The sequence below is a fragment of the Primulina tabacum genome, chromosome 14, assembly GCF_025594145.1.
Source record: "Primulina tabacum isolate GXHZ01 chromosome 14, ASM2559414v2, whole genome shotgun sequence".
NCBI classification, from domain to species: Eukaryota; Viridiplantae; Streptophyta; class Magnoliopsida; order Lamiales; family Gesneriaceae; genus Primulina; species Primulina tabacum.
In genome coordinates this window covers 20,655,916-20,680,039 of record NC_134563.1, presented here as the reverse complement: position 1 = coordinate 20,680,039, position 24,124 = coordinate 20,655,916, and the positions used below count along the sequence as shown (strand labels likewise).

The following is a 24,124-nucleotide window of genomic DNA, read 5'->3' as shown; positions in this document are numbered from 1 at the left end:
ATTATTTAAATTAGTAATTATAATATATTATAAAATACGATATATTAATTTTTTAATAAAATATTTAAATATAAATTTTAAATGAATTAAATAAAAAAGAATGAACTAAAAATAGAAAAACAAATTCTTAATTTATAAATATCATTTCATAAGATATATAATCTAAATAAAAATAAAATTATTAATATAATTAAATTTTGGTTTTTCTACCAGTTCGATTTTGACATATATAAACCGAAATCGAACCACATAAACTTTGATTTTAATATTTATATCCAAATTAAAATATTTGATCTTCGGTTCGGTCGATCAGGATTTACAATTTTTCGATTTAAACGAACACTCTAGATGATGATAATGTAACAGATATGAGAACACCAAGTGTGGAGATAGCAATTATTGGATTTCGGTAAATTATGACATGATTAGAGGATAATTTTATTTTCTGTGGAGAATACATATGAGACAACATTATGGTTAAAAATAGGTCTCTTGTGAGACCGTCTCACGAATCTTTATCTGTGAGATGGGTCAACCCTACTGATATTCACAATAAAGTAATACTTTTAGCATAAAAAGTAATATTTTTTTATGGATGACCCAAATAAGAATCTGTTTCACAAAATACGACCTATGATACCGTCTAACACAAGTTTTTGCCTATACTTAATTATTTGTTTACTTTAAATCTCACATACTTTTTCATAAAAATAAAAATAAAAATTGCATATCAATTGTGAGATTATAAGATCCTAAACTTAAAATAATATGGTCCATCCAAACAAAATATAAAGGGTGTTTTGAGTATTGCAATCTTACCATCCACATATAGATATAGATAGATATGCATACATATATAAAAAACTTATGCACACAAAATTCTGATTCAATGGAACTTTCTATAGTAGAGCTATTGATAATCTATTTATCTGTAACGGGCGCAGGTGACAGCAAATTCTTGTTCTTCCACAACATAACCTCGTCTGTCTCGGGTGAATGAAGCATCTTCCCATTCCTATTTTCCTCATCCCCACTTTGAATATCCTTCAGATAATCCAACACCTCGTTCATCGACGGCCGCATCTCCTTCTCCGGTTGCAGACACCGGAAAGCCAACTCGGCCACGGAAGTGGTCATTCTGGTTACCTCGGCATCAGTGCCGTATCCGAGAGACGAGTCTATTAGTTCGTCAAAAGCACAACTTTGAATCTTGTTTAATGCGATGTTAGCTAAGTTTATTTCATGTCTATGTCGGTTTATGTCTACTGCAGGCATGGATGATATGAGCTCTACTAGCACGACCCCGAAACTATATACGTCACTTTTTCCTGTGAGTTGGTAATATTGATGGTATTCGGGATCGACATACCCGGGAGTCCCCTGAGGGGTGGTGGAGATGTGAGTTGCATCTATTGGGAAGAGTCTTGACAGCCCAAAATCCGCTACTTTGACGCGGAAGTTATCGGTGAGTAATATGTTGTTCGTCTTCACGTCGCGGTGGATTATGTCTGATTTGTGCAGGTAAGTTAACGATGTTGCTGTTTCTATGGCTATGTTCAGGCGAATGGACCATGTTAGTGGGGATTCGTCGGCTCTTTCGCCATGGAGATGATCGGCTACGGTTCCATTTTCAATGTACTCATAAACAAGCAATAATTCTCGGCTTCTTCTGGAGGTGCAGCCGTATAGTGTAACGAGATTTGGATGTTTCAAACATGTAAGAATTTTGATCTCGTTCATGAATTGTTCGACCCTTCTATAGTTATGCTCGTAGAGTCGTTTTATCGCAACTTCTCTTCCATCTTTGAGTTTCCCTAGTTAGTTATAAACAGATGAGTGAAACTATACTTAAAAAACTGCAGAAATGGACTTATTTTACATGCTGACAAGTGACAAGAAAAGAGACAATTTTTGGTACCATAATATACGGTTCCAAAGCCTCCATCACCGAGTTCTCGGGAGGAATCGAAATTATTTGTGGCCTCCACAAGTTCTGTGTAGGAAAATACAGGGATTCCCAAGTATAAGCAGCCGCCCTCGATGTCTGAGTTCGAGGAGGGATCCGAGGATATGTTTCTTGGAAGGCGGTAGGCATCTGTGACTCGTTTCTTGTTTCGCCAGATTATGAAACAGGCCAACAAGCAGACCAAAAGCGCAGCCCCCACTATAGCTATGTACCATAAATCAGACTCATTAAGGTATGGAAACGTGAATACTAAGATCGAAACACGGTAATCAGACAGACATTAATACCTCCGGCTAGTATCACTTTCTTCTTCTTCTTGTCGTTTCCTGCAACAAAATTTATGGTAAGAAAAAATATTTATTTCATATCCCAGCTCAAGTATACATACAGCCCAAGAATGAAGACAAACAAACAAGAGGGTTACTCAAGAGACAGAAAATCTAATATAATTCAATTTTTCGCCAAGAAGACCAAGACTTCATATGTTAGCATAAAAGTTGGTTCTTTTTGCTAGTAATAAACCACAAAACTGGCCTTCAGTTGGTTCAACATGGCACTCAATAGTATATTCATAAGTAACCAGTTTGAACAAGTCATCGCTCCCTTTCTCAGTATCATTCAAAGGCAGCTGAATCAAATGACATCCGGGTGTTACAATTGTCCATTGATATATTAAACTAATTAATAAATAGTTACATATAAACTCAAGAGTTACATCACCTAATAGACAAGTATTTTAGAATTATAGCCCTCTTGGGTTTATAATCTAACATTGGTACTCTCGTTGAGAGTTCGTATAACGAAAAGAGCACCTAAAAAAGGGCTACCATCCGGATCAATGTCGATAAAAAAAAATATAAGCTGGATTAAGGTGCATGATGAATGCACTCAATACTTAAAGATGCACTACAAGAAAAGCTTCAATCAACAACACTAATACGACAACGATTTTTATTAAAACCGTTGTTTTTTTTCTTTTAACAACGGTTTTTACCGTTGTCGTAGCCTAAAAAACCCCGCTTATTGACAACGGTTTTTAAAAAACCGTTGTCTTTTATGTGTCTACGACAACGGTTTTTAAAAACCGTTGTCTTTGATGTGCCGTTGTCTGATCGTTTTTTTTTTTGTTACAACAACGGTTTTTAAAAACTGTTGTCTAAGAGCTTTTTTTTGGGCTACAACAACGGTTTTAACAACCGTTGTCTATGAGCGGTTTTTTTTTTAGACTACAACAACGATTTTTAAAAACCGTTGTCTTTTCGGATGGTTTTTTAACTACGACAACGATTTTTTAAAACGTTGTCGTTTCATAGTGTTTTATTTGGTTAAAGACAACGATTTTTAAAAAAATGTTGTCGTAGTTTCTAATTTTTTTTAAAAAATCGGTAAATATTTAGCGACGGTTTTATACATTACCGTCGCTAAATTTAAATCTAGCGACGGTTTTTAAAACCCGTCGCTAACGTTAGCGACAGTTCCCACCTATTCGCCGCTAAATTTAGCGACGGTTTTTAGCACACCGTCGCCGATTTAATTTGGCGACGGTTTATTCCCGCCTGTTCATCGCTAAATTTAGCGACGGTTTTAAGAACACCGTCGCCGATTTACTTTAGCGACTGTTTTTGCAAAGTAGCGACGGTTTAATCAAAAACCGTCGCACAAGTGTCTATAAATATCCGCATCCTTAGTCATTTTCTTCACACCCATGACTCATTTCCTTAGTTAGTTTCACTTCTCAAATTTTTTTTTCTTCCACGTTTTGTCAACGATTCTCCTTCAACTTAAATTTTAAGTTCAAGATTATAAATATATTAATTTAGTAAGATTATTAGTTTATTTTGTTATGTTTATAAAATTATAACCGTAATTTTTTTTTATTTTACGAAAAAAATAGCGACGGAAAACATTAACAAACCGTCGCGAATGTGTCATAATACAAACCGTCGCTAAAGAGCGACGGAAAAATACTAGCGACGGAATTGTTTAGAAAAATCGTCGCAAAATTTTTGTTTTACAACGATTTTTCAATGCTTCGACAACGGTTTTTCACCGTTGTCTTTAGACGTCTACGACAACGGTTTTTCACCGTTGTCTTTGAGCGCACTCTTTTAACCACAGTGCCTTTAACAACGGTTTTACAAGACCTACGACAACAGTTTTTCACCGTCGTCTTTGATGTTTACGACAACGGTTTTTCACCGTTGTCTTTGAGCGCACTATTTAACAACAGCGGCTTTAAGTAAAATTGTTGGAAATTTTGGTATATTTACAACCGGTGTAATTATTGTAGTCTTCGAAATGTCCTTCCACCCTTTCGCTATCAAAAGGTTGCTGACATTTGAAGAGGGTGAGATTTGGGGAGATTATGAGTGAAATTGTTGGAAATTTTGGTATATTTAGATCGGGGTGTGCTGAAGCACTACTAAAGAGTATTTTCGCCTCCTCGAGGGTAATACTCCGATGCAACATGATTATGACCAAATACTCCACAGAATACAACGATCTTGTCTTTCTCGCAAGTTGCACGGTTCAGAGCAAGTCTTCCATGAACAACTCACGTATTATGTCACATTGGTAAACGAAGCTGTAAAGAAGAAGATTGATCTCAATTTATAGCACATAAATGACTAGAATACACAATTGCTAGATTGCATAAAAAAATACTCAAGAGAAAATTGTATATCTTTGTGCTAGATGAATATGTGATTCCTCCATTTCTCTTTAAGAACATGTAAATTATAGGAAAATTTAGGCAGATAACACTCAACAACATCATATTTAAAAAACTAACATTCACTTTTGAAATGTTCATTCTACCTTCATTTTAAATATTTTCAAATCCTTTTTTTTCTTTTAACCCTATCTAGACTAACGTTTTCTTCCTTTGGGCTGCTCATTTGTTCTTCTTCTTTTGCCTACGGTTGCTGCTCTAAGCTTTGCCAGAGACCGAGGGAACAGGCTCAAGAGTTCTTCCGCAATTGAAAGCTGACGGATTGGGTGGAAGGGCTGGTCACCAGAATCAACTAAGTATTTTGGAGCTTGAGATAATGTGAATCACAAGGTGAGAATTGATCGAAATAGCTATTAAAATCTATTATGATTGTTAGTCTTCTTCATCGGAAAACATACACATTTTCTTTCATTTCACATGTTTATGCAAAATCGATCGAAATAGCTATCTCTATTCTCCGCTCTCTTTAAAATCCTTCACAAAGAGCAAATAGTGGGTTAAGTTCGGTGGAGTAAATGAATTTTTCAGGTAAAATAATAAATAAAATCTTGGAATCCATTTCATACGATTTATTTTTCTTTTCTCTTTATGTATATGTACCTTTCATTCAGCTGCCCTCATTGTCATCAAAAATCCATAGTTTAGTAAAAAATTATTTTCAACTAAACGATTTATTATTAATAAATTATTTGTGTTTGAGGTTAATTTATTTCTTTTTAGTAAATCATTTATAAAATTGTTTTTGCATGAGTTCAATTCTTAGTTTTGAATATTCTCTTTGATATAAGTACTTTATGAGTGACGCTAAACTAACAATATCATTCCTTCTTCTCCTTAGGTGACCGACCGTTCTTCTCTTAGCTCCATTAAAATTTTCCATCAATCAATGGTCTAATTCACTAATCAAGGACCATTTAAACGACCATACATTTAACATTTATAATTAAAATGGCAGAAGAAGAAGTTTGGGTAAGTTTATCTTTTTATATGATTTTTATAGAGTTTTTACTTTTAGTTAGATTTGTTGAATTGAGTTTTTGTCTAAACTTTCTTACATATCTGTAACTGATAAATGAATAAACTATTTGTGTTTTTGTTGAGAAATTGTGTTCAACATTGTATTTGTTGTTTATGTTTGAAAAATATTTATATTTTTATATCATTTATGTTTTTTTTGAGTGTAGGTAAAATTGAAACCTCAGTTATTGAGAAAGAATCACTTTGAATGCAAGTTAAGTTTAAACTCTCATTTTAAAAGTGTATCAGAGGCTATCAAGGAATGCCTCAATGATGCAGAGATGCAGAATATGATTGATGGAAGTCAATTTGATAATTTAATTAAGTATGTAAGAGATTACAATTTATCCAATCAGATTATATAGTTCTTGATGACTAGACAGTCATGTAAGACTACTAGTGATGAGTAATATGGTTTTTGAAATATAAATATTATGCAAAATCTCCAACAATCCCCCACATATTTCAAAGAAATTTTTGATAAAGATGATAAAAACTCATGCGGCAACAATCCCCCACATATTTCAAAGAAATTTTTGATAAAGATGATAAAAACTCATGCGGCAAATCGAGAAAAGAAATGCATGTGATGGTGCTCTTGGGGTATGAACCAACACGTAGGGAGAACAAGTGTTAATCCACAGAAGATCGGTAGAATTAGATTTCTATGAACCTGTCTTCCTGATGTGAATAAAGTGAATTATCTCCCGCACTTCACTTTTCTATACGGAGTTGTTCTAGTGGTTGGGCACATTTTGGCCTTGCGCCATTTCTGATTTTCACGAGCGCTTTAGAGAACCTCCCCAAGTTCCCATAAGAGGCAGCCACACCTCTACACTTACACAGGTGACACATCCATCAAGTGTGCACAACAGTTAAACACACCATCTGATATCGGGCTATTGACTCATCAAGAGCAAAGATTCAACATCAATTTACACACTGTTCTACACCATAAAGATGAACATGATACAAAATAATGAACAGTAGCTCAACTAATTGACAAGTGACTTGTTATTACCCATATGAACTTGCATTACCATCACCCTCAACTCTTGATATAGGCATTGTCATATTTCCCTAGATGTAATATCTATTAGCCCTTTTGCTTAATAATTCAGTCATGTATCCTTTTGATTTATTTATGACCTTGTAATATATGCATATAACCTTATTTCCCAACATTTGTTTATAGATTTCATGATTGTAGGATCGAGTGCTTACCGCTTTACCAAAAGCTATAGCTAGTAGTAATGGTGCAACTCAAATCTTTTAAACCGCACAGCAGCTCAAGCACCACGGTTCGATCGCTCTATCAAGTAAGGACAATTATTGCACCCAACAATGATTATTTCATTAACAAATTTGTAGCCTCAAAAAATTTTAATCATCTACGGTGATGAACTCCACTCACTTAATCACCATCATTACTATGTATATTTCACATAATTGCAACAAAAAATTTCTCCTCCCGTAATATATCCATATTTATGTTTATAATGGTCAACAATCTTACTACCCAGAATCTCTATATGTGACCAGTAGTCTATTGTGTGGAACCATTTTTCTTATTTTATTCTATCATTCAATATAAAAGGAATATTTTATTCTTTTATTATTTTGCTAAATTGATAATATCAATTTAAGATTTTGCCTTTCTAGATTAAAAGATTTTATTTGATTTATTTCTAGATTATAATATTTTGCTTGAATTATTTCTAGATGATAAGATCTTGATTGATCTATCTATAGATATTATATGATTTGTTTTTAATATGATTTTTATCTCCAAGATATTTTATCCATGTTTAAAAGAGTGTTATCTCTAATGAAAATATTATTTCTATATTTTCTATGACTATTTTAAGGAATGAACTTTAGGTCAAGCAAAGGTGATATATATGAAGAACTTCACAGCCGCAAGAGAGTTCTTGGAGAGAGAGAAAAAAGCGTTTGAGTGGCAGAGAGGCTTAGAGAGAGAAGAGGCTTTTAGTGGAGAGAGGCTTTTCAATGTGTTGGACATAATGCTTTTCACATAGAAGAAATTAGAAGAGTCCAACATATATTTACTCTACAGTTTTTTTGTGATCCTGTGATCACTTTATTGTGCATGAGAGCTGCTGAAGGTTTTTGGGAGTGCATGTAAAGGTCGGCAGAGGAGTTCTTTCATAGAAGAAAAATACAAGAGCCGAGCCTATTTTGATGAGACGTTTTGGTGTGATCGGGAGATCACTTTATAGCGCAGGAGAGCTGCTGGATTTTTCTAAACACACAGAGTTCAGAGTATTGAAGATTCGTGTGAAGAATTTCTGTGTTTGAGTCACAGATTTACCGTGTTGCCGATTGGTGTTGGCAACACTCGAAGAACAACACTGACGCAGAGTATTGATCGAAGAGTGATTTCGTTTGGTTTTAAGCAATACGTTTTTATTTTTTGCATCTAGTTTTTATGTGGTTTATTTTGATGTATTTTTAATTCCTTGGAGTGTCAAGGAATTTGGTTTTGTTTTCTCACTAGTATTGTTTTTGGTGTAAACGATTTACATAATTTTTCTAGTGAATTTTTTGCCATGAGGCATCGCACAAGTATTCGTACTTGTGCATAATTTAAATCTGATATTAATTTATTAAAGTTATATTTGTGTGTTAATATTTAATTTCCGCTGCATGTTGTGCGCTCGTGTTAACAACACCAGAGCACAACACTAACTTCTGATACACACATTATAATGTTTTTAATTTATTTCCTGTACGTTTATGAGCAACAATTCCTTTCAAATGGTATCAGAGCCAATGCTTGATACACTAAGTGATTGATTCTGGTTTATTGTTTTTTTTTCAGGAAATTTTACAGAATCCCAATGGACGTACTGTCTACAAACACTGCTGTTTGAAAGAAAAAATGCTGGCTGCAAGTCAACCCGCACGGTGTTGCCTCTGGTGTTGCAACACCAGGCCGCAACACCACTTCAAAATCCTTGTGTCTCAATGCTAAATCTTACAATGACTCAGGTAATCATGAAATCCAGGATACTGATTCTGATGAACTCACATTTGAAGGTGTGCAGGCTATGTATGAAGAGCTACACGAAGATTGGATAAAAAGAAATGAAACAAATTCTATGCTCTCAAAGGAAAATACTGAGTTAAAGAGTAGCATGTCTTGACTGGAAGTCTTGTTGAGTAAAAAGGACCTCGAACTGTGTAAAGTCAAGGATGATCTTGAGAAGGCCTCAAAGACTATTGCTAAATTAAGCTCAAGTTCATCAAAACTTGACTCAATGCTAACTATGGGAAAGGAAAACAGAACTGGTCTTAGATATGTTGAAAGCACATATGAACATGGTGAAACTTCCAACTCTAAATCAAAATCAACCGTGTTTGTAAAGGCAAGTGAAGACTGCTCTGTCCCCTTAATAGTGAAACCTCCCATGAAGACTCTGTCAATCTCAACGCAAGCCTCGGAACGATTGCTGAAACAAAACAGAGCTTCCTCTTCTCATTTGAAAGTTGATCCGCCAGTGAAGATGCCAACAACCAAGAAGCCAGTGTCAACTTTTAAATCAAAGCAAAGAAAGCGACATTTTATTTGCCACTACTGTCATAAGCCAGGTCACATCAAACCTTTCTGTTTTAAACTGAGAAATGATTATATGAACTGGCATGCAAATCTGGTGTTGTCCACTGTGTTGCCCAACACCAGGCGCAACACAACAGTCAAGAAACCTCCTGTGAAGAAAGTTTGGGTACCAAAAGCTGTTATTCATTGCCATGTCATTTATACTTCTTTAAAAACTAACATTGCAGATGCATAGTACTTTGACAGTGGGTGCTCACACCACATGACCGGATCTAAAGAACATCTCACGGATTATGTTGAAGTAAAAAGTGGACGTGTAACCTATGGTGGTGGTGCCAAAGAAAGAATTGTAGGCAAAGGAACCCTGAATGTTGATGGACTTCCTGAACTTCATTATGTTCTACACGTTGAAGGACTTAACTCAAACTTAATAAGCATAAGTCAACTTTGTGACAATGATTTACATGTTAAGTTCAATAAAAATAATTGTGAAGTTTTTAATGATGTCAATGTTTGTGTAATGTCAGGTCCTCGTTCTGCTGACAATCACTATCAATTGGGAGAAGGTGATGGGTGCCTAAGTGCCAAGGTGAGTGATTTAGACCCATGACATCAAAAACTGGGACATGTGAGCTTCAAGACTTTGAAGAATCTGTGTAAGTTTGATGCTGTGAGAGGTATGCCAAATTTAAGTTCAGGTAACTTGTATGTCCGTGGACCGTGTCAGAAAGGTAAACAAACTCGTGTTGTTAACCCGGTGTTGCAAGCCTTGAAGGTGGTTAAAATAAGAACCGATCATGGTGAGGAGTTCGAAAATTCTCATTTTATTTCTTTGTGCCATAAGAAAGGTATCACTCATGAATATTCATCTCCGAAGACCCCTCAAAAAATCGGCATAGCTGAAAGGAAAAATCGAACCTTTCGAGAAATGGCTCGGGGCATGCTTATTTCTAAGAATGTGTCAAAATGTTTTTGGGCCGAAGCTTTAAATACAGCATGTCACATTTCCAACCGTGTTTATTTAAGGAGTGGTTCTACAATGACCTCAAATGAGATTATCACGGGAAGAAAACCAAACCTTAAATATTTTCATATTTTTGGATGTGTAGGTTATGTGTTGAATGATAGAGATCATCTAGCTAAATTTGATTCCAAAAGTGATAAAAGTCTTTTTCTTGGATATTCTACTAATGGTCGTGCGTATCGTGTATTTAATCTGAGAACTAGGACTACAATGGAATCAATTAACGTTGTGTTTGATGATCTTGCAGATCTGACAGTTAAAACACCGGAGGATGATGTAGAAGAATTGCTGGATATAAGTGAGGCACTGACCAAAAACAGTGTTGAGTCTGGTGTTGAGACCACTGAAGCAACACCAAGCACAACACCGCCTCTGAACCGAACAGAAACTGTGGATAATGATAAAGATGATGATGATGATGTGGTAATCAATGGTGGAAAAGAAATTCCCAGCAAAATTCAGAAGAATCACCCATCATCACAAATCATTGGTGAACTACATGATGATGTGCAAACAAGAAAGAAAGAAAAGGTGGACTACCGCAAAATGATTGGTTTAATCTGCATGAGCTCCACGTTTTCCCAGGTAAGTCACTCGTGTTTTGTGTCTCAAATTGAACCCAAGAATATTAATGATGCAATAAAAGATGAATTATGGGTCAATGCATTGCATGAAGAACTTAAACAATTTGTGCGCAATGATGTATGAGATTTAGTGCCTAGACCTTTAAATATCAATGTTATTGGAACAAAATGGATTTTCAAGAATAAAACAGATGAATCTGGTAACATTGTTTGGAACAAAGCTCGGTTGGTAGCTCAAGGGTATACACAGGTTGAGGGGGAGGATTTTGATGAAACCTTCGCTCCTGTAGCCCGAATTGAGTCAGTCAGACTGATGCTTGGCATAGCATGTCATATGCACATCAAATTGTATCAAATTGATGTAAAAAGTTCTTTTTTGAATGGAATTCTGAATGAGGAGACCTATGTTAGTCAACCTAAAGGATTTGAAGATCCCCACCACTTGGACCATGTCTACAAATTGAAGAAGGCTTTGTATGGACTGAAACTGGCTCCATGGGCATGGTATGGTAGGTTGGCCGAATACTTGATAAATCTGGGCTTCAAACGAGTTGATGTTGACAAAATCTTTTTCATTCAAAAACTGAAATCTAATATTTTGATCTGTCAAGTATATGTAGATGATATTCTGTTTGGTTCTTCATCTGAAATACTTGTGAATAACTTTGTGGATTGCATGTCATCACAGTTCGAAATGAGCATGGTAGGAGAACTAAATTTCTTTCTTGGATTACAAGTTAAGTAATTTCATGATGGTATATTGTGACAACTCAAGTGTTATAGACATTTCTAAGAATCCTGTTCAACACTCTCGAACAAAACACATAGACATAAGACGTCACTTTATTCGAGATTTGGTTGAAAAAGACATAATTCGACTGGAATTTGTTAGGACTGAGAATCAACTGGCTGATATATTCACGAAACCTTTGGACTTTGAGAGATTTTCCAATCTTCGGAAGTCTCTCAGCATGTGCGTCCAATAGTCACACACACATGTTGTCATTGGTGTTGCCAACACCGGTGACAACACCATTTTTGCATGTATATTTTTAGGATGCTAGACATACTGCATAATCATAATCATTCTATTTATTTGTGTAATGTCTGAACAGTGAAGGCAATTTCTGAAAGGTACTCTCTGAGTGTTCATACTTCAAATCAAATGTTGAGGAATAAGTTATGCTCAATCCAAGGCATCGAGTAGTTGAGGATATTCATGGAAATCTTGATCTTGTCTAATGTGAAAAAGTGACTTGGAAAATGTGAGCATAAGGAGAAAAACAGAAAAGAGGTAAATAAAAAAATTGTTCAGAAGAAAATGGAAAAAGCTACCTAGAGGAGTCCATTGAAGACCGTTCTTCTAGTGTGGGAGCTACCACTTCTAAGTAAAAATAGTAATGGAAAAAGCTACCTAGGGAAGTCTTTTGAAGACCTTTCTTCTAGTGTGGGAGCTACCATTTCTGAATCAAAATAAAATTTTATGGAAGTTTGAATAAAACTCAGTGGTGTTGCTAGGAGGTGTTGCCAACACCAAGTTCTGACACAACACAGTTTATACACTGCCAGACATTTTGATAATTCATCATATTGGAGGCATATTTAGGACATGCATATTGATTTTTGTTTCGTGAATTCATCATGTGCAGTGACATATCAGTGTTGACCTATGACAGTTGATAAAAACCTTGATTACCTAGATTTTGAATTTATGTGTATACTTGTGTCTGTGAGTTATAATCGACGTGGGTTTTACTGGATATTCTTTTGAAATCGTCGTAACACGAGTTTGAATCAATTTTATTGTTTGTTTTTGGGATAGAACCGTAATTAGTGTTTTGGGTAAATTTCGGAAATATTACCTTTACCATGTGGATTTTTTTGAGCTGAAGAATTGAATCAGTGTATTTTTTTTAGTAAGAGCATATATGTTTTGTTACAGTTGAATACATGATAATTACTCTTTCTTGTTCTCATTTACCTTTGCAATCTTTCCTTACTCTCGTGATTTCTCTGGTGCGTCTTTGTGTATAACTCCTGATATACCTTTATAACTTTATCTCACGTTCTACAGATGGCTGAAGATACTGCTGATGTTAAGTCCGATGTTGTCAACACTGTGCACAACATTGACTCTTTTTTATTATGATTTCTTCAAAGATCGATGACTGCTTGCTACAATTGTCAAGCTCTCCCCGACTGTCATCAACGAATTTTACAATACCCCCGTGGATGAAGAAAATGAAATCACAGAAGAAATCAATGTTTTCACTGACGAACTCCTTTCTTCTTCCTGACCTTTGGAATACTGGAGTTATAGGGGTTTCTCAAAGAAGATGATGAGACTTTTTTGATGCCCAAATTGAGTTTGTTCTATAGTAGATTCAAAAGCCCAAAGAACCCATTGCTTACTAAGAAGAACAAGTGGCTGAGTAGAGGGAACTTTTGGAAGTTGGCTTACATTCTGGCCAAAAATGGGGAGTAGGAGAACCAAAAATGACATAGACTATGGATGATGCTATGGATGGTGCTGAAGCATCTCGAGTTGCTGAGAAGATAAATGATACTTATGCTCTGTCTGTAATGCTGTTTTCGGGTTGCTCTTATATCTGTTTGCGTGATTATTGATTTTTTCTTTTTTATGTCTTCTTATGTTTTTAGGTGTTCTAACGATGGTGTTGTCAACACTGTCAACAACATCAGTGCTCTAACATGTTTAATTCAGGGGGAGATGAACTTTGACTCAGGGGGAGACACACTCTAACGCAGGGGGAACTTAACTGACTGCGATGCTTACCAAGATTATCATTTTTGGATGTTTTGTCCAGAAAGGCAAAAAAGGGGAGATTGAAAGGAATATTTTATTCATTTATTATTTTGCTAAATTGATAATATCAATTTAAGATTTTGTCTTTCTAGATTAAAAGATTTTATTTGATTTATTTCTATATTATAATATTTTGCTTGAATTATTTCTAGATGATAAGATCTTGATTGATTTATCTATAGATATTATATGATTTGTTTTTAATATGATTTTTATCTCCAATATATTTTATCTATGTTTAAAAGAGTGTTATCTCTAATGAAAATATTATTTCTATATTTTCTATGATTATTTTAAGGAATGAATTTTAGGTCAAGCAAAGGTGATATATATGAAGAACTTCACAGCCGCAGGAGAGTTCTTGGAGAGAGAGAAAAAAGCATTTGAGTGGCAGAGAGGCTTAGAGAGAGAAGAGGCTTTTAGTGGAGAGAGGCTTTTCAATGTGTTGGACATAATGCTTTTCACATAGAATAAATTAGAAGAGTCCAACATATATTTACTCTACAGTTTTTGTGTGATCCTGTGATCACTTTATTGTGCATGAGAGCTGCTGAAGGTTTTTGGGAGTGCATGTAAAGTTCGGCAGAGAAGTTCTTTCATAGAAGAAAAATACAAGAGCCGAGCCTATTTTGATGAGACGTTTTGGTGTGATCGGGAGATCACTTTATAGCGCAGGAGAGCTGCTGGATTTTTCTAAACACACAGAGTTCAAAGTATTAAAGATTCGTGTGAAGAATTTTTGTGTTTGAGTCACAGATTTACCGTGTTGCCGATTGGTGTTGGCAACACTCGAAGAACAACACTGACGCAGAGTGTTGATCGAAGAGTGGTTTCGTTTAGTTTTAAGCAATACGTTTTTATTTTATGCATCTAGTTTTTATGTGGTTTATTTTGATGCATTTTTAATTCCGTGGAGTGTCAAGGAATTTGGTTTTTTTTTCTCACTAGTATTGTTTTTGGTGTAAATGGTTTACATAATTTTTCTAGTGAATTTTTTGCCATGAGGCATCGCACAAGTATTCGTACTTGTGCATAATTTAAATCTGATATTAATTTATTAAAGTTATATTTGTGTGTTAATATTTAATTTCCACTGCATGTTGTGTGCTCGTGTTAACAACACCAGAGCACAACACTAACTTCTGCTACACACATTATAATGTTTTTAATTTATTTCCTGTACGTTTATGAGCAACAATTCCTTTCACAATACATCATGACTAATAGTTTTTTTTTTTTTACCTATTAAGAGACATAATTTTCACGCTTCAATTTGCCAGTAGTGTATGAACTACTAAGAACCAATTGATTCAAAATATCACGCTTTGATAGTCACACACTACAAGAAAAAACCAAAACAACAACGCACATACGACAACGGTTTTTACTAAAACCGTTCGACTATACTTTTTAACAACGATTTTAGTGAAAACCGTTGTCGTATATTCGTTTTTTAAGCAAAACACAACGGTTCGGGAAAATCGTTGTCTTTTGCGGGTTAAAAACAACGGTTTTTAAGGTCAGCTTGTTTTTTTTGATCAATCGACAACGGTTTTAGAAAACCGTTGTCGATTATCGTGTTTTTTGACAAATAAGTTGCCATATTTAGCGACGGTTACAGTAAACCCGTCGCTAATTTAAAAATAGCGACGGTTTTGATTAAACGTCGCTAAAATTAGCGATGGTTTTGATTAAACCGTCGCATGTTTTAAATTAGAGACGGTTTTTTTTAAACCGTCGCTAAAATTAGCGACGGTTTTAGCAAAACCTTCGCTACATATAGCAACGGTTGTAATCAAAGCTGTCGCAAATTTAAAATATGCAACGATTTTGCAATTATAGCGACGGTTTAAGCAAAACCCGTCGCAAATTGCCTATAAATATCCGCACCTTCGGTCCATTTTCCTCCACAATACTTATAATTTTTCTCTCTTACACGATTTTATCACTTCACACCACTTAAAATTTTTCTCTCTTATACGATTTTAGTTTCGATTTAGGGTAAATTTTTTCGCTTTAATTTTTGGTAAATTTTTAAGTATTAGTTAAATTCATGAATATTTTTAGTATAGTCAAATTGTGAGTTTTTTTAGATTTGTTAAATTATTAAAAATAAATTTTTTTTATTTTACTGAAAATATTAGCGACGGAAATTATGAAAAATTCGTCGCTACTATTAGCGACGGAAATCATGAAATAAACCGTCGTTAATTTTATTTGCGACGGTTTTGAAGCTACAAAGTGAAAAACCGTTGTTTTTGAGCGAACCCTTTAACCACAGGGGCTTTAACAAAGTTTTTTCAGGACATACGACAACGGTTTTCGTATGTCTTTTTTCTTGTAGTGACATATCTCAAAAATTTGTTGTTACATATACGACAATCTCAAAATAAATTTCATGATTCAATATCATTTTATGTGTATAGTTCTCACACCTCAAAAGTGCTATCAGTATATATTGAGGTCTCAACTCAATAAGTCTCATTTTCTTCATTATTTTAGTGTAAAACTTGTACCTTAGCTTTGAAACACAACTAAACTTTCACAACTTATTAAACTCAATAAATAGTATTGCAATATGAATATAAATCCCCACATTTTGCAACATCTCTTAAAATTAAATTAATTATATCATCATGCTCTAGAAATCAAATAATGAAACAATGAGTCAAGACCACATGAAAATCTAGTACTTATATAAAATCATTCTTCTATCAGGAATTTTAAAGAATCTTAAAACAGAATAAACTTGTAATTGTAATCAACAAAATGGTGCCAAATGCATGCATTGAATATAAGTGTACCATTTCTAATTTTATATAGTTCCGCATTTAAAATTTTCAAACCCCCAATCAATGTTTAGCATATAAGCAATGGAATCCAGTAATATTAATATTTTCGTAAAGCTCGGGTTTGAAATAAGTTCCGATCCTCCTTAATTTCATATAGAAATACCTCAAGAAAATACACCAAGCAACACACGTATAATATATATCTTACGTTTAAAAAAATTTGATTTATCATTCCTTATTAGTTAATAATAATAAACGAGAAAAATATCGAATTAACCTTACCATCTCCATTTGGACATCAGATTTACTGTGTCATCAATTAGAATGAACTGACTCGTGTCAACCAAGAATTCCGGCAGAAATACTCTTTAGACTTCGGTAGATGAGTTGAGGCAAAAAACCTTAAATAACAATTTTAGGAGGAAAATATTTAGATCGAGGTGCCGAAACCTTGGATTAAAGAGTATTAACGCCTCCTCGTAGGTAATACTACGATGCAATACGATTATGACCAAATACTCCCCAGGTTTCAAAGATCTCGTTTTGCTCCTGGTTGCACGGTTCGAACCAAGGCTTTTATAAACAACTCTCGTGTTATGTCACAATGGTAAAAGAAGTAAAAAAAAAGATATTAAGCTCAACTTAGAGCATACAAGTGGCTATAATACATATTTACTAGATTACACAACAAAAATCTCATGAAAAAATTGTGTTTCTTTGTGTTAGATAAAAATGTGGTTCCTCTGACCCCTTTCTCTTCAAGAACGTGTATATTATATATACACAAAAATTAGTAAAGATTCAATGATCACCATTAATAATAATAATTGAGAATATTGATAGAAAACGATTACAAAATTCAATGATAATAACTATGTGAAAAATTAATACAATTAATTTTAAATTTAAAATCAATAATTTTTTTTTTGAAATATAAAATATTGTTGTAAAAAATTCCAACAGAAACATAACGAGAAAAGGGAGAGGATACTTCTGAAAGAAAAACAGCCATTGTTATTCAAATTATACTGAAGGGCAGCGCTGGAACCATAAAATTTTCAGTAGAAGTTTTGGTACCTAAGGATCACAATCCACCATTATTAACCCGCATTCGGGGTGCTCATGCTGGGTGAGGGGATACTCCAGGAGCCCAATATTTCTACAAGGGAAGGATTTGGGGCACTTGGAATCACAGAGTTTGAGAAGGAAAAGATTAAACACAAAGAAGATTTCGAATAAAACCATATGGAAGTTTCCTTCAATGGTTGGGAGCAGCTACAAAGAAAAATGAAAATGGAGGCAAGATTTTTATATTTTGGTGGTTTACTTTTCTTACAGTTCTTGTTTGTGACACACACGGTAGTTGACTTGGAATATCTTCATGGAAGACGGACCAAATAAAATAAATTTAGAAATAATGCATGTAAAGATTTAAATCTGAAACAAAAACATTAAATTATATAAGATATTTTATGTTTTATCTGTTATTGTTATTATTTTTTGGTTTGAAATGGTCAGACTAAAATTTTTATTTTTTCTTCTAATTATAGGTCGTTATCAATTTTTTGCGGCTGGTTTGCGTAATTGCCCTTGACTACTTGGCGAATACAGAGTGAGAAATAGCACAAAATTAAATAATTATTAAAAGGAAATGCATTATATATCCTCACCTATATTTTTGTATAAAAGATGATATCATCGTAATAACTATATATTGTAAAGCACCAAAATATTTAATTATGTAATTACCATTTTTACACATTTCTTAGCTGAAATCCTTATAATAAAATAATATATTTTTTTTTACAAAAAAATTATCAAACACAAAGTCAGCTCAAGATTGATGACACCTAAGTGTTATTTAAACTGTTGATATGTTTTATGATTTAGTGACATGTCCTGACAGAGGAAATCAGTACCAAGAAATTGTCTGAGTTTGATTACATCAGTATAAAACTTTCGTAAGGAATGATTCCGCAAGATTGCTAGTGTGAGTTGATGTATGGGTAATGGCATATGTTCTGTCAAATTAATCCACCAAACTCCTAGAAAATATCGTGTTAAGTAGAATGTACATAAGGAGTTGATGTATTTCAATCTTTGAGTCGTATTTTGATTGGATAAGTTTCATAATTGTATCTTAACGGTGATCTACGTATGATGCGTATTTGACGTATGACTATGCGTTAGGATTGTAGTTCCTTGATCATTGACTTGCGTGTGGATTCCTCGTGAATGAGGCGACGCTAGCTGCCCTTGATTGTGGGACGTCTTGTTATTGATGTCATTACCAATGGATGGATGAAAACCAAAATTATATAATCTTGTTGGCTCGTATTCATTATTCTTGAAGCCTTAATTGTTATTAGATTACTTTTAGCATTGAATTGTGAATGAGTTCTTTCATTCGCTAAGATTCTACCTTCAACCTTTTTAATTTGTTTGTCTGTAATGCTTTTGATATTATATTTTGTATTGATCAACATTACTTTGATATCGATTTATTTTCATAATCCACAATGATAATGATTTGGGCTGGAAAATGCTATGATCTATCTATTTGATTTCTTGCATCAACTGAATTTTCTCGTAACCGTGCAGATGTTTTGATAATTGGGATTTAATGTTTTGAGAAACAGTACTATATGACATTTTAAGTCATCGTAGTGTAGTTAGGAATAATGGTTGTGACTTACATCAAGTTCTAGCTATGAGTTTGCTAGTTAGTAAATCTTCGTAATTTAAAACTTATTTTCCAGCAGTATGGTGACACGAATTGATATTAATATAATATATGTGTCGTTTCCTCGTAAACTAGCTCTTAAAGAGTAAACAAATGGCTTGGATATGAAAACTTTTCGTGTAAAAATTTGGATACAATATCGTTTTGGGAACAATTTATGATTTATTGAGACCATAAAGTATGAAATTTTATCTGATTTGATAATGAGACAAAGGTGTTGGATGAGTCTTTTTAAAAGAATACGATCGTAAGATCTAATACCAACAAAGAAATGTGAATGTCATTGTTGATGCTAAGTTATCCTTTACCCATATTCAAATATTACAACAACAATCCTGCTTAATGTTTTCAGATAAAATGAAATGCTATTATGTGTCCCCAATTTCTGGTGAACCAGAATTGATTCAGATTATCAAAACTACTCAGAAAATAAATGTTCACGTTCAGACGTACTATAATCTATTGATTCAAGGACATCAATCCCGATTCACAATTCATTCAAATTTTTTTGTTCTTTTGAATGGAAGAACTTGAATGATGTTGTCGAGTTGTATCTTGTGCATGATATGTAAACAAGTCAAAGACAGAACGAATGTGATCAGAAGGCTCAATGCATAGTTTTTAAGTTACTTGGTGGAATTAGAAACACGTGGCTATGGATTTTGTCATTCATCTATCACGTACTTCTCTTCATTTCGATGTCATTTGGGTAGTGCTCGATATATTGGCTAAATCAACTTATTTTATCCCATATGAAAGAACTTATTTTACAGGAAAGTGGCTCATTTGTATATAGATAATGTAGTGAGACTGCATGGAGTTCCATTTGCAACAGTGCCAAATCGTGACCACAGATTTACTTCAAAATTTTGGACAAGTTTCCAAAAAAAAAAGGTACACGATTTGTGATGAACACTGCTTATCATCTTTAAACAGATGGTTAGACAGAGCGTACAATCCAGACGCTTGAGGATTTTCTTCGAGCATGAGTTATGATTTGAAGGAAAGTTGGTAGAAATGTTTACCATTATTGGAATTTTCATACAATATCAGTTTTCAGGTGAGTTTTGGTGTGACTCTTTTTGAGGCTTTGTATAGTAGAGGATGTCGATCACCTCTCTGCTGGGATGAGTTAGGTGAAAAGCAATTGACTGGACCATAGATTATTCAAGAAATGCATGACAAAGTCTTGTTGATTCTTCAGAGAATGACAGCAGCTCAGGATCGTCGGGAGAGTTACGATAATAAACGTAGAAGACATTTGGAATTTCATGTTGGAGATTTTATGTCTATGAAAATCTCACCATTTAGAGGTGCTGTTCGTTTTGGTATGAGAAATAAATTGTCACCTCGATAAATTGGCTCTTATAAGATTATTGAAGTATTGAGACTTGAGTTTACCTGTTGGAATTGGGGCAATCATTGTCTGTCTGACATCTACGATGTGTTTCATGTGTCTATTATATGAGTTTATGTCGTTTATGTGAATTATATGAGTTTATGTGATTTAAATGCCTTGTTTCTATATGTTAAATGATTTGACATATTATTTGGCATTTAGAAATAAGGCAATGATATTATGACATTGCATATCGAGCCCTATCATTGTTGTTAACTGATTCAAGTTGTATTGTATTCTTGGCGCATGTTATTTACATTCCCGGAAATCAGGGCGATCAAGTAGATGTACATTGAGACCTCTTATATCTCATATATGAGTCACACATCCATGATAGTGTTGCATGTGTGGTTAGTTCACTTGGGATTATGATAGCATATTACAATGTTTTGTTTTCTTGTTGTATCGTATCGGTATGGAGATGAGCCATGATGTGAGTTCTGTAGTACATCATGGTAATCCTCACGTACGTAGACCAGAGCGGTTTAGCTTCAGTTATGACGTGGCTCCCCTGTGTATGTTGCTGCTTGAGAATTGTTCTAGTTGTATCGCACCGTTTATTAGCTCCCGTTGTACAGTTGTATTGATCCCAGTCATGTGCATTGCTAATAATTCATAGTTATGTTTATGTAGGATTTATGTTTGATATCGTTGTTATTTGCTTGTTCCATACAAGATTTCTAATATCAGTTTTTACTAGGGGGCTGCTTTGGCTGCTTTCTGGTACCATGGTAGGTCACCCAAGTGGTTTTGCAGCACCAGGCGAAGAGTCTACCAATGAAGCACGTGGTTGAGGTTGAAGTTGAGTCTTGTCGTCAGTTCCCAGTTATGGTATATGTATTGCTACGGTCCTTTTTAGTTATGTCAAAGTCTTATATTTACCGAGGAGATGTCCCGAATGTTTGTCTATGCTTGGGAGTTTGTTTTCAATGCATGGACTTTATTGTACTGTCTTTGAGCTTTGTCAGCTCTAGTTGATTGTTGGATGATTTATGTTTTGTTTTGTGTGGCTGACACTTGTATATGTTTTATTTTGGTATGTTGAGATTCTAGTTTATTTATTTTTATATAAAATTGTTGTTTGAAATTTTATTGTATGTCCTATTTACAGGAAGGTCGTGTCGGAATTTTTCTAAATTCAAAGTCTATTTTAAACTGTTTTTCGTTGCTAGATAATTTTTGCATGTTAATTAATAATGTTTAGAGTAACGAAGCCTCACATATAATAAAAGGAACATATAGTTAGAGTAAGATACTTTGAAAAATACACATGATAGATCCAACTGAGATATGTGGAGGGAAAGGATTGTATTACATATTACATACTAATTGTCACTTGAGACCTTCCCAAACAATAGTAGTTTGTTCTAAAAGGTATAGATACTAATTATGATTTAGAGGGGTCAACTAAAATATAATTTTGGTCATCGATATTTAATTAATATTAATCGATCGATAGAGGCTTTCAGGTGATGCATGCAAAAGAGCAAATTGGTTTATAACTAAACTGCAAAGAAATTGTGATATCACGATTAGTTTACACCTAAATTATTAAGGATCATGCAAATAACTCAATGGGACATACTCAAACAAGCTATTAAATTGAAGAAGTAATATCATTAAATGTCAAAGCTTATATAAGTTCTGTAAGCCAACTTTAAGTTTGCATCAAATTCACAGAAGTTTCCATTTTGTAAAACAATTTTGATTCTCGGGGAACATAATATGAGTAGGGGGTGTTATAGAAACAACCTTGATATCGAACAAAGATGAAAAGAATATTGGACACAAAGGAGAAACTTTGATTAACCAAAGAACAAACATCTTGATCCATGCTCCTAAGGTCTCGCGTCCTCACGCTTCCTAGATCTCGCGCTCGAATTTCTCTCTCACGCTCTCGCTGCACTATCAGCTATTTGCAGCAACAATCAAGACCATAACGAATCCTATCTATACAACACCACAACTGGCTCCTAACCCAATTAGGACTCATAGACTAGCTTTTGGCAGCTATCTATATTGCAATAGATTTTATCTTGATCTTGTCTGTATGTTTTCTTTTGTTATACTGAAATCTAAGACAACTCCGACAGAAACACTTGGTATCTCAACAAAAGTAAATCAAATTACACGTATAACTTTAAAAAGCATATTCTTTCTATGGTTCGTCAATCCTAAATTTTTGTGGGATATATTAAATAATTTTAACTTCCTAATCACCATCCTATGTTTTTTTCTTTTTTCGGCAAGACAAATCTTCGTTCTTAGTGTTAGTTAACAGTGATTAAGCAGATCCTTTTGGACCGGATCTAAAACAGAACAATTTTAGATAAGACACTGTGCCAAGGAGAATTTAGAAAAACATAGAAGGAAAGAAATGAGGCAACGATGTGGTCAATGTTCGGTGTAACATTAAGATGTCCGGATCAAAATAATCTTTAACAATATAAGAAGAAAAAGGATCTGCTTAATTCTGGTTAACTAGCACAAAGAATGAAGACAAATAAGAGGCAGAAACAAACAACAGACATTAATATGATTGAATTTTAAGCCAAGAAGACAGACAAACTTTGCAAGTAATAAACAACATAATTCTGACCTTTAGTTGGTTCAACATGCAACTCAATAGTATAGTCGTAAGTAAGCAGTGCGAACAAGTCATCACTCCAATTCCCATTAGGATTTAGAGGCAGTTGAATCGAATGACATACTGAAGGGAGATCAGTCTCCTTCGGAAGATTTCCAACCGCTGGGTTTCTATAATATAATGTGAAATTTTCACAATCCTGGTGGTAACTTTCGGAACTTCTGAAATGCTCTTCCACACTTGTGATATCAGTTAAAGCTTCGTCACATTTGAAGATGGTGAGATTTGGGGAGCTTGTGAATGAAATATTAGGAAATATAGAGAGAGGAACACTATTGGAAGGACAACAACGTCTATTCAAATCATGTTTAAGGATATTGTCTCGGACAATTAATTTATGTGAGCTGAAATTTATATTCATAACATCCCACTTTAACCCTTTATCCACAAGCTGAAGTTTTGGTGTGGAAGGAGAATCGCAATCAATCTTGATTAACCCGCATTCGGGGACGAACTTGGTGAAGGGATACTCCAGTGTCAGATTTTGACAAGGGAAGGATAAGGGGCATTTGGAATGACAAAACACCAGAAGAAAACGATGAAATACAAAGAACACCAATAAACTGAGAAAGCCCATACAGAGACGAGCAAAAATGAAAATGGAGACAGTTTTTGTTTCTTCCACACAATAACTGAAACAAACTCGTGAAATGATATTAAGATATTTCTATGTTTTTGTTTGTGTGGGGTTATTTAGTTTGAAATGGTGAGATTGAATTTAGGAACTCTGAAGTTTCCTAGTCGTTGACTGGTTTGCATAATTGACCCATGACTTCGTGACAGATACAGAGTGAGAAAAGACTGCAAAATTAGA

The 24,124-nt window shown here is 34.3% G+C and overlaps 1 protein-coding gene across 4 annotated transcripts; it reads right to left on the bottom strand.

Moving 5' to 3' along the window:
* Window positions 1-744: 744 nt before the first annotated feature.
* On the bottom strand, window positions 745-23,925 carry LOC142524634 (LEAF RUST 10 DISEASE-RESISTANCE LOCUS RECEPTOR-LIKE PROTEIN KINASE-like 1.1). 4 transcript variants are annotated; one of them, XM_075628679.1, is made up of 4 exons: window positions 23,249-23,925; window positions 2,254-2,281; window positions 1,919-2,170; window positions 745-1,814 (listed from the first exon to the last, which is right to left on the bottom strand). In XM_075628679.1, the coding sequence occupies exons 1-4, from the start codon at window positions 23,885-23,887 to the stop codon at window positions 922-924; spliced, it is 1,812 nt and encodes a 603-aa protein (XP_075484794.1). In that variant the 5' UTR covers window positions 23,888-23,925; the 3' UTR covers window positions 745-921. The 4 variants fall into 4 exon arrangements, with proteins under 4 accessions (XP_075484794.1, XP_075484796.1, XP_075484795.1 ...); XM_075628681.1 differs by having other exon boundaries at window positions 1,919-2,164; XM_075628680.1 differs by having other exon boundaries at window positions 2,254-2,292; window positions 23,263-23,925.
* Window positions 23,926-24,124: the final 199 nt, after the last annotated feature.